This window comes from Rhinichthys klamathensis, unplaced genomic scaffold (genome assembly GCF_029890125.1).
Source record: "Rhinichthys klamathensis goyatoka isolate OS25496 unplaced genomic scaffold, OSU_Roscu_1.1 h1tg000181l_1, whole genome shotgun sequence".
Classification (NCBI taxonomy): Eukaryota; Metazoa; Chordata; class Actinopteri; order Cypriniformes; family Leuciscidae; genus Rhinichthys; species Rhinichthys klamathensis.
In genome coordinates, this window is record NW_026606709.1 from 442,178 (window position 1) to 454,664 (window position 12,487).

The following is a 12,487-nucleotide window of genomic DNA, read 5'->3' on the forward strand; positions in this document are numbered from 1 at the left end:
AAGTACGGTATACTGTCCTTGTCCAGAAAGGAAATAAAGACATCATCAAAGTAGTCCATGTGACATCAGTGGGTTAGTTAGAATGTTTTGAAGCATCGAAAATACATTTTGGTCCTAAAATAACAAAAACTACGACTTTATTTAGCATTGTATTGTCTTCCGGTTCTGTTGTGGATCCGCGTTCAGTGACGCCGCTGACGTAAGACGCTGCTGACGTGTTATCCGGTGCGCCCGAGCTTCGTTTACAGTCTGAGGGAGACGCACGCTGTAAACAAAACAATCTTCGCAAACATGTCTAAGGATTTCGACACAGAGGAAGAATTGCATTTTTTTGCCCAGCCATATTTATTTGAACCCGAATACACGGACGCACCAGATGACACGTCAGCAGCGTCTTACGTCATCACCGTCACTGCGGACTTGTGAACGCGGATTCACAACAGAACCGGAAGACAATACAATGCTGAATAAAGTCGTATTTTTTGTTATTTTTGGCCAAAATGTATTTTCGATGCTTCAAAACATTCTAACTAACCCACTGATGTCACATGGACTACTTTGATGATGTCGCTCTCGGACTAAATCTAAAATATCTTAAACTGTTTCGAAGATGAACGGAGGTCTTACGGGCTTGGAACGACATGAGGGTGAGTCATTAATGACATAATTTTCATTTTTGGGTGAACTAACCCTTTAACTTTTTGAAGCGTTTAAATGATAGTTGCGTAGTTTTCAACAGAGGGACAGAAAGGTCTCAGACAGACTTCATAAAAAAGATCTTCATTTGTGTTCTGAAGATTTACGAAAGTCTTACAGGTTTGGTACGACATGAGACATGAGTAATTAATGACAGAATTTTTATTTTTGGGTGAACTATCCCTTTAAGCTCAGGAGAATCCTCTTTAAAAAGAAGCGCGTGGCTGTGATAACTGAGTACGACCAGTTGCTCAACTCCCACCATTGAGTGATTTGCGTTGCCTTCAGGGTATTTACCACACTGCTGCTGCTCGAGAATTGCTCTTTTGTAGAATGTTTCCCTCTAGTATGTTATGCAGCTGAATTCATCCTTTTTTATTTCTTTCATTCTTTCTTTCTTTCTTTACGTCTGTGTTTTGTCTGATGGTGTTGTGTTAATGATGGGATGATTTTCTTTTTTATATTGCACACTGGCCGCTTTGGTGTCTGCGGAGGCAGTCATATTGATAAGGCGCTGTGTGGACACTGCCAGTGTGTAGAGCTATTGATAAGAGCTGTGTGGACTCATCGCTATCGATAAGAGTGGCGTATATTTTTGGGAACCAGTCACGCAGAGCTATCGATAAGGTTGATGGGGGTTATTGTAGGGAAGTTGCTATGGCCTAACACAAGAGAAGCGTCACAATTGTGTCAGTGTATTGTGTGGGAAAATGGTAGGGTTTTAAAGATAAGACTTCTTGGTCTAGAGAGAAGCTGTTTGGGTTGTTCTCGTAAATTGTAAATTGTCCACCAGAGGCCCTGAGAACAATTAGCTTGATGGAAAGTTGTGGCAGAACTGTTTACTTAAAGTCACCATGAAATCAAAATGGACAATTCCTATTTTGGAATAATTCAGTATGTATTTACAAGAAGCCATTTCACTCTGATAGTTGTGATAGTTTTTTCTTCCCTATTGTGATGTATACATCTGAGTGAAATGGCTTCTTGTTCAAGAAAGAGTGTAGGGCGGGACTTGATTTTGTCCATCGGGAATTGATTGGATGGTTGAATTGTTGTGGTTTTGCTATTGGTCAATCTCATGTGAGTGACAGGTTGCCCCGCCCTCATGCCACGTCATCAGAAAAGTGAAGCAATGTCGCTGAAAGGGGGGAGGGGAAGTTATTTGGATTAAAGATAAAGAGGGCACATGAATTTTTTGAAAACAATGATATTTACGAATAAATCGTTTACAATAAATACTGGATTATTCCAACAAAAAAACTATATATATTTATTTATTTATACATTTAATATATTATTTTATGTATAGCATTTAATATTACCATTAATAATTTTCATGTTTTGTTAAAACTTATCATACTTATTATTAATGTCAAATTCTATAATAATTATTATTATCAGTAGAAGTAGTATGTATTATTAATTAATTAATATATTTTATTGGATATATTTGTCTTCATTTTTACACTAAAAAAAAAAAAAGTTTTGTTTAAAACTTAAATTTTTTGTAAAGATTCTATTGAGAATCACTTTTGAGAGTAAAAGAAATGGCAAAAAACATCTGAAATTGAGAATTTTGGGTAAAATGGGCTTAATTGCCACTTTAAAAAAGGGAGATACTTAAAATCTTTTTGTTTGTTTTGTTAACATGGACTTTTTCCGTTGGATTCACTAATTCAGACTGAGAATTTTGAGATTTTACTCTTGAAAATCGACCTGTTGGCAGTCACCATCTGCTGAGCACAGATGGTGTAGGAATTGCTTATGTAGGAATTATGCCAGTGATATATTGGTAATAATGTCTGCTGCAGAGATAAGATTGGGTCATGTGAGAGGTCAGGGTGGGTACTGATGCTGGGCTTAGATTAGAAGACATGCAGTAGATAGGAGTCATTGACTCTGTGCTGCGGATGTATGACACTGGACTTCAGACCGCTGATAGAGGCCCAGCCTCTCATTAATAATGAACCAAACCCACCACTGACTGATTTATAACTAATCATTTAATACTGCCTTTTATACAAGGCTTTTTCCTGCATTGAAAATATTTTGACGGCACCTTAAATGAATCTTTGTCCCGCCAAATATATATTTGATCATTTTAATGTGATGATACCTGCTGTTCTGCTGTACTGGTACCCACTGATAGCCGGCTGCTTTTAAACGGTCCCGTGAGTGTTTGCATAAGTGCTCTGTGAAGAGTGTCAAAGGTTTCGATTCACAGCGAGTTTTTGCAGCATTGAGCGTTGTAGAAAATTACACACAGACATATCTGTTGAGTGCGTGAACGCAATGGCAAATCAGATGCGTTTAAGTTAGTCAGAACACCACTCAAAACTGCTGAGTTTTTGTTCAGGATGAGATCTGCACGCTCACAAATCTTTTCATTATAACCAACAAAGTATAAGCATGATGTAAAATGTCAGTGCACAGAATAGACATGCTTCATTGATTATGACGAGAGTTTTCGCAAGAGTGCAGCTTTGTGTACCTCACAGCTTCAGTGGTTGTAGTGGCTGGGATCTTTGCTCACTTTCTGTATGATATATTTTCATGCTGCTAACTATACATAGCAAAGGATTGACAACTGTATTTAAATGTGCTATTGAATCTGATTGACAATGATAACCATAGCAACATAATCTGATACTATATGTCAAATGAGTGTAAATGCTAAATAATAGACCTGCCACTTTTTCGTAATGTTACTTTCATTTTTTTTGTCACTTAGTGACTTTTTACATATAAATTTACAGAATTCTAAATAAACAGTTCTAAGCATTTTATTTTATCTGTCCTGACAGTGATCATATTTTATTTTATGTATATTAACATATTGCAAATATTACAAACTACTTTATACTGTGTGTGTGGTTGACTGTGTTCGAGACCATTTTTGACTCAGGAAAAACCCTATTTTCTGGTAAGTCTCTTTCTCACTGGTGACGTGTTTCTGTCCAGCATCCGTCCCATTCCACCTATGTACCCCTCTCTCTCGCTCTTGTTGCCCTCTCTCCCTCACGCCCTCCCCCGCTCCACGTCTTGGCTGTGGGAAAGCCATTTTATCAGCATCTGTCTGTTGTTCTCTGGTGGGGATAGATACAGAGAAGATAGATGAGTGTTTTGACATGGAGAGTGTTAGACAAACACTCTTATCGGTCCCAGCACTTTAGCCCGACCCCCAAAAGCGAGGCTGCTAAAGGGAGGGGGTAGTTAAACAGAGCTGTACTGGGATGAAGATGCTGGAATGGACTGTAGCACCACCAGGTCGGCCTCTCCAGCGACTCTACTTTTAAAGTTACCAACTGTAGTGGGGACATGTGCGGAAGAGCTTTTCTAATAAATGTATATTATAAAACATAAACACTAGGTTGAGTGAACGGTTGGGTTTTGTGTCAGCTATGTCATATCTCTATTTGTGGAGCCTGTGTTTGTTCCTGTGTTAGGCCTGCGTTTGTGACTCACCAAAGCCTTGACTCCATCACACTGCACTTATCTCTAATAGGAAGTACAGAAGTTGTCCCTGTTTTGGTCCAGTGTCACTGCTCAGTGAGCGCCAAACTCCCCCTAGTGGTACTAGACTTGGTAGTCTGTTTTTGAATTGATCCTAAGGATAATGACTGAAATAGATATGGTTTGCCAAGGTGTTCTGAGTGGTTTTTTTTGCACTATGTGATTGCTAGGTATTCTGGTTCCTAGATATGGCTCAGATCCCTGCTGTGGGATCTTTTTCATCTGTATCATTATTTATTATGTTATTGATTTTTTTTTTTAAATTAGACATTATCTAATGTTCACTTAAAGTTGATATTTAGAAACGTAAACGTTCAATTTTTTTCTCATTTTAATTATTTGTCGATTACATTGGATTTTTTTTTTTAATTGACCTTAGATTTATCTTTGACATGATCTAATTCTCACTGAAAGTTAATCTTTAGAAACACTACAAATTTAATAACACTGTTAAATGTTATCTCCACATGATTTGTTTTTTCATGCTGTACATTATACATTTGTGATGCCTATTGGTTTTTAGTGTTTTATTTGTTATTTATTTAGACAAAATTTTAATGGTGACCATTTGTCTGTTATCGTCCATAACATGAAAATAATTATCAGCTTATCAGCTCGAATTTTAATATCGATGCTTCCCTACTTAAAGGGATAGTTCACCCAAAAATGAAAATGTTCTCATCGTTTACTCGCCCTCAAACCTATATGAATTTCTTTCTTCTGCTGAACACAAAAGAAATTATTTTGAAGAATATCTGTAGCCAAACAGTTGATGGGACCAATTGTCTTCCATAGTATTTTTCCCCTTTCCCCATATTCCTCTTTAAAATATCATCTTTTGTGTTCAGCAGAATAAATTCATACAGGTTTGGAACAACTGTACAGAAAGATAAATGATAACAGAATTTTCATTTTGGGTGACCTATTCTTTTAAGTATGTGCAATAGCTATCAACTTAGCGATCAACTGATATATTTACACTCTTTCTTCCACTGTGTGTAAACAGATGATCTTATGCTAAGCGGCAGTGCTGATGACTTCAAGGTCCTGGCCCTCAGGGACCTGTCAGGTGACACAGTGTGGGGTCCGTTTTCTGGCAGCATCCAATCAGGAGAGACCACAGATGGACCTGCCAACGAGGTAAGGGTGAGGGGTCAGCGATCACATCATGAGGATATTTGGTTGAGATTCCTATCTCATCTCTGTTCCATCATAACTCTAACATTACAGTTAGAAACAAATAACATGTCATTACCATATTGGAGTTGGTAATAGCAGTGTTTTTGGACACGTTACCATATACTGTAGCCTAGTGTTGTATTAGAGTATCAGTCATGTGCTGTAGGTCCATCTGATGATCATGTGATGTCAGCTCTGGGAGAGGTTTCCTGGCTCAGGCCGTGTTCTCAAACATTTTAAAGATAACACAGACCCGTCCACACTTTTACACACAGGCAAAGTTCCTCGCTTGGCTGATTTCCACAGTAGATGGATGCATACAAAATGTTGCATGTTTTCCAAACTGGTTTGATTCAAGAGTAGGTAGTCAGTGAAATGTATTGTGTATTAAGTAAAACGGGATTGAATTTATCATTCACCCCCCCTTGGCGCTAACCTATTAAATTGAGGATGAATGAGCAGACGGCTGCTTTGCACTGATTCAAAGTGAGGAGTAATCCACGGGAGTATGGGTGTATGCAAATGGGAGTGAGCGAGTGTCATCTTTATTCCCCTGAACTGCGCTCGGCCGTTCCTGCACGTGATTGGCTAGACCCCCCCACCCCACCCCCCAGACGGACGCTTCTCTTTTATCTCGGTATGGCGCCATCCTCTTGGACAACAAACCCCAGTGATTGATTTCTACTTGATAGGCTCTCATTTCTAAGATTTCATTTATTATGAGAATTTCTAAGGCCGTGCACCCCTCGCTCCCTCCCCTCCCTGCACCTTTCCTTCACCTCCTCCTAATCTCTCTCCCTTCCTCTTTTTTTCTCTCTCTCTTTTCACAAAAAAAAAAAAAATCTCGTTATCGAGGCAGGGCTTTGTTGATGATTTTCGGCTCAGAACTTTCACATTCGCATTCTATCGCGTTTGCTCTCGCTCCGCTATCACTTCGTTGAAGGAGTGTGTATCTGGCAGAGATAGTGTGTCGAATCTCACATTCCTACGGCATCTCTCGCCGTCCCTCCACATCCTCCTGAGTCTGGAGCTGCTGGGGTCACTGGGTGTCAGGGTCCGTCCTGTCACGACTGTACTTGTGTATTTCTCCGTCTCCCTGTCCTAGAGTTTAATCTGAGACACTGTGAGACATGAAATGGGTTGGGTTAAAGCAAAGTGTGCTATTTGTAAATGAGTTAAAGTCAAGCATGATATTGTATTTCTTACAAGATACACTATAATACTAGGGGCGTGCGATATTGACATAAGATGACATCTCGATATTTTCTGGGATTTTATCAACAACGATAATTAGACAATATTTAGCTGAGTGTGTTTATTGTTAATTTGGTACCTTGGTTTAGGACTGCCGTGGACAGCTGACTCCTAAAAGTTTTTGATATTCTTCATATTCTGTGTGGTGGTCAGTTCGCAGAAATGCAGTGGACAGAAATTAACTTTTGCAATAAGCTTAAATTGATTTTTTACCTTTATGGCCATTTTTACCTTTATAAAGACATTTTTAACCTAATCAAATGCATCATCTTTTGTGTCAAATTCTTAGATTTAATCAATAAATTGTTACCAATCAAATGAAATGAGTATCAACAATGCAGAGGAAACAGAAGCAGCATCTGAAGTGGCATTTTGATGCAATTACACAGACTGTTTAATGCAGCTCAGAGGGACATGAATGCATTTAACCTGCAGTTATAAATGCACATATTTTGTATTGATGTTTTAAACATAAAACATTGAATATTGATATTTGAAATTATTAAAAAAATTAAGATACTCTAAATGAGAAATTAAAACCGCCAGTAGGTGGCAGCAAGTCACTTCTAATGAGTGAGTCATTGACTGCGTCTGAAAACTGATAAATGCTGCCTTGGGAGGACGCATTCCTATAGGTCGGAAGGCATCAAGGCACGTCTGAATGCAATGTTAGTTTCACTTCCTGACTCCTGAGATACCTTCATCTGATCGATTTTTGAAGGCAGCATAAATGTATCCTTCGCTGCCTTTGATATCCCACAATCCTACGCTTTCTGTTCTGTGACAGTTGAGCTAGAAAAATAAAGATGGCATCTCAAAGTTGCGACTGGTAGTCTGTTTGTATGCAAATGTACATTTTTGATCAACGTTTTCCACATGATGTCATTCCCTAGCGAGAAATTACTATTGTAGTCATTAAATATTCACTGAGTTTTCACCAAAGCTCGCTCTATTTTGTTGTAGATCATTAAACTTTAACACTGCCTCAGAAGTCTGTCCGAAATCAGTTTTGAGACGTACCTTCGTGGGCAAACGCTGCCTGCAAAGTCATTGCCTGATAGGGCAGCGAGGCAACAAGTCAGCTGTCTAAGTTTTCGGACGCAGCCATTGAGTTTGAGCTGATTCAATCAGGAATCAGTGTTAATGAGCGAGTCATTGAATCATTCATTCAAACAATTCATTCATTCAGTAACGAAACACCGCCGTGTGTTGCACAGAGACGCCAAACAGTCCTGTGACTTTGTTTGAAATTTTTTCCATGGCGAAATAGAGCAAAAACAATATTGTGTCTAAAATGTAAGTCACTTAATATTAACTTGTTTATTGAAGTGTTTTATTAAATCAATATCGTATTTGTAATCATGCTGATATGGGGGTGGGTACTCTTTGTGTGATATTTATTAACTATATTAAATGATATAAATATCAAAGACATACAGTTAATTTTGCCCCCTTATCTTGAAAATTGAGGGCATTTTTAATGCATTTTAATAGACTAAATGACGTAGTAGTGAAAGCGTGGACTCTAAATGCACAAGTGCAACTAGACTACTACATCACGTATAGTGTATGCGTGCGCTCTCTAGGTGTGTTTTTGTAAAGTGATGGAAATACTCAATAATGTCAGATCACACATCGTTAAAACAACAATTATGATATTACTGAAGAAGACTATATATATCGCACACCCCTATTTCACACATTGAATTTTATTGGTTTTGGTCATTCAAGAGTACATCTAATTCACATCTAATTTGTTTATTTTTACTGTATCCATGAGGAATTCATAGGCGTTACGATGTTTAGAGAAGCTTCTCTTAACGTCTACGCATTTTGTGTAAAACGTCCTGTTCTAACAGGTCCATTTATATTTATTATCACTTTGAGCTGTCTGTTTTATGTAAATTTTTCATTTGCATATTTACGAAACAGCCATAACATTGTGTCTATTTGAATATGTCTTTGATAACTCGAAGACTGAAAAAGCTTATATGAACAATTGTCTCTTTGTGTTCATGTGTCTTCATTCAGTTTCCTGATTTCATACAGTTTTAGAGTTGTTTTGGATAATTGACAGTTTCCATACAGATCCGTTATTGCTGTTACATAAGTTTCCTTGTGAAATAGCAGTTATGCACACACCTGTGTTTTAATGTAAACAACTTGCGACACTGGACTCAAAACATGTTTGGACACTTTTTTTAAAATGTATGAATGTATTAGGAAAAGTCAAGTTAGCTCTAGCATAATTTGTTTACAGATGAGCATGATTTGTTGTTTTGTTTCCTAATGTAATTGCGTTCAGACATTTTTAAGTGCGTCTGAATTGGCCAAGTGATCTAATACTTTTTAGGATCACTGTATAATGTTTGGCAGGACATTTGTTTTTTTTGTTTTTTTAATCAAAACATCTTCACTAAATATTTTCAGATTTGGATATAAATACATGATGTACTTTTATACAATATTATGCATATTATAGTGTTATAATATACACTACCATTCAAAGGTTTGGGGTCGGTAAGATTTTTAAAATGCTCACCAAGGCTGAATGTATTGGATCAGAAACAGTGTAAACAGGGTCATATTGTGAAATATTATTACAATTTAAAATAACTGTCTATTTTAATGTCTTTTTAAAATTACTAAAGCTGAATTTTCATCAGGCATTACTCAGTCTTCAGTGTCACATGATTCTTCAGAAATCATTATTATAATATGCTGATTTAGTGCTCAAGAAACTTTTTTCTTAATATTATTAATGTTGAAAACCGTTGTGCTGCTTAATGTTTTTATGGAAACCATGATACATTTTTTTCAGGATTTTTTTGGATGAATAGAAAGTTCAAAAGTCCACCATTTATTTCAAATGGAAATCGTTTGTAACAAAAGTATACATTTCTTTAAAAAACCCACATTTTTGAACGGTAAAGTATTATATAACAATATTTTGCATAGCTTAATGTATTCATATACTGTAAACATGTAAGGACATATCAATGATGCTGTGATTAGCCTACTTTTGATGTTGACATGAGCAGAACTGTCATTCAGACTTTTTGTGGTTAAAAAAAAAATTGTTCGCTAGTTGCAAACAAGTGCAGAATGACTTCCACGTCGCCATTGTTCTTTTCACTTCGCCTCTCCTGTTATTTCGTGGAACGCCGCCCGAAGGCACGATGGTAGCGGGTGGGGAGTTCAAAGCGTTATCATGCACCGAGCGCCTTTTCATCATGTTTTAGAAACAAGCGTCCCAACTAATCCCCCAATAATCTCTCCAGGAGAACTGCTCAGATAAGCCCCGCCACCCACTGCACTCCAGCCCACTTTTTTGGGGGGAGCCCCACTTTCCCCCCTCTCTGCCACCCCACAAAGGACACGTGAAGGTGAGCGCTCTTCATCTTTCTCTTTTTCCTCTCTCGCCCACCCTTCTTTCTCGCACCAATAGGGTTTGTTTACCCTCATCCCAATCTCTGGTTTATCTACATCTGTCAGTAGAGTGATCTCAGAGAGTTACCCCTCGCTACACATGCTTTTCCCTGAAAGGAATGCATGAATACCCTTAATTATTGGCTCTCTCAATTATCTGCATAATGATAAAAGGGAAAGCAAGTCAAGCTTCAAATGGGAGTCCAATTGAGAGCATCACACATTGGCACCTGTGGACTTCTCTGCTCTCCACGCATAGAAGTGCAGAAATGTAGCGGAATAGGTTGGAACATCAAAAGGAGATGTTTAAATAGAAACTCGCAAAAAATATAAATAAAAATGCGAATTTAACAAAACGGGGATTTGTTAAATTTGTAAAGAGATTTTACAAAAAAACTATTTTGTGTTTTTGTGTTAATAAAAATTAAAATATCAATAAAATTAGTTTAAAAAATAATTCTATTAGATTAATCTTTTTAGAAAATATATAATTTTTCCTACCTCTTTTATTTTAAACATAAACCTCACTTTTTTTCAATTAAAAACATATATAGAACATATCAAAAGTGATCAAAGTTATAATCCATACAAAAGGACCTGTTAGAACAGAAGATTTTTTTTTTCAATTGAATGCACGATTGTTCAAAAGTTTGGGGTCTTTTTGAGCTTTTTTTTTCATTTAAGTCGCTTATGTAAAAAAAAAAATATATATATAAAGTTATGAAATAATATTACAATTTACAATAACTAAATTAATTTACAATAAATGAAATGTATTTCTTTCTTTTAAAAATTTGTGTATGTGTGTATATTTATACATATATACTGTGTGTATATGAATATATATATATTATATACAGTATATATATATGTATAGATAGATAGATAGATAGATATAGATAGGTAAATAGATGCTCCTTTTCTGGAGTATCGATACACCGATACCAGCTGCGCGCTCTCGCTCTTTTCTTTCCGACTGCGAATTGACACACACCCGCCTCCTCTCACTCACTCGTCTCATTCACTCCGGTTAAATAGTGATTGTATTGCGCATTATTTTACTCATTCCCGCAGGTTTCGCACTCATACCTAAAACGTGTGCCCCATTGATCTAAATAAGTGGAGCTCTCGAAGCCGCCTCTCAAACCGCCCGCGAGAACCATATTGACTTCTTTTTCGTGGCTTATTGCGCTTAAATTGTCAAATACATACAAAATTATGTCACAATGCCTATCTTGCCGAGTATTCAGGTAAATACAGTAAGTTTTGGAAGAAAAATAGTTGAGAGAAAACGCATGTTGTGTAACAGTATAATTGGATCTGTGCATAAGCTCTTAAAGTGACAGCAGCCTAATATTCCTGCTGCTGTCTGCCAGGTTAATCAAAGAACAAATGACAAAGAAAATCAATCTCTGCTCTTGACTGAATAACTTTTGTAACTTTAATTGTAAGCATTAATCTGTATTTAAACATGTAAAAAAAAAAGTAAAACAATATTACCCACATTATCAAAAAATTATTTTCCCTGTGGTATCAAAAATGGTATAAAATATCGATATTTTTCAAGGTATAATATCGAAGTTGGAACCAGTATCTTGACAACACTAATATTATATTTGCACATACACACAAAAATACTGATTAATAAAATGATTATTTTGTGCGAAGCAACAACACTCATCACTTCAGATATGTGTAAAAACGTACAGTTTGCATCGTTATGTACTTGGATTTGCAGGCTTTACGGTGGAGAAAACGACAGAGAGAGATAGGATGGGTGGGGAGTGGAGAGAGGAAACCTTCCTCTATCTCCAAGCCCGATCACCGGCAGATCAGGAGCCCGCTTTCCAAGAGTGCCTCATTTTCAAATCTCTTATCGCACCTTTTTAAGTATCACAGTTTCCCATTTTTACATGTCATTTGCATGCTGCTCATCTCACCTGGATGCTGTTTTCTTGGAGGGATGTGTAGGCGGAGATGTGCTGCTATTTACTGTGGGTTCATCCATAGAAATACATGTGCGTAAGTGCTTTCGGTTGTATGTGTGCGAACGAGGCCTGAAAAAAGGGAAAGATGGAGAAAAGGAGAGGGGAAAAAAGGATATGTGTGTGAGAGAGGCGGATGAGAGAAGGTTTCTGATTGTTATCGCCCTTCCTTTTCTTCTCTGTATTTTTGGAGGATTCACACACTGACCTCTTTGTTTGGGACAGTATGAACCCCTTTTTCACCCCCCCACCCCCCTTTTTGGGAAAGAAACCATTTCCTGTGGAAAGGAGATTGAGAGAGGGATAGACAGAGGGATAGGATTGGGAGAAGGGGTTGGAAAAGTGAGAAAGGGATGTGTGGAGAGATATGGAGAGGAATAGATAGCGAGAAGGAGATGGAGACAAAGAGTGTGGCGGAGCATGAAAAGAGG

At 37.4% G+C, this 12,487-nt stretch overlaps 1 protein-coding gene across 1 annotated transcript in view; it reads left to right on the forward strand.

Moving 5' to 3' along the window:
* Nucleotides 1-12,487, forward strand: part of zfpm1 (zinc finger protein, FOG family member 1) — a 90,860-nt gene that overhangs the window by 60,980 nt on the left and 17,393 nt on the right. Inside the window, exon 4 of the mRNA XM_056261140.1 lies at nucleotides 5,216-5,349. Within this exon, the coding sequence (XP_056117115.1) occupies nucleotides 5,216-5,349 (134 nt within the window). The remainder of the gene's footprint in view (nucleotides 1-5,215; nucleotides 5,350-12,487) is intronic.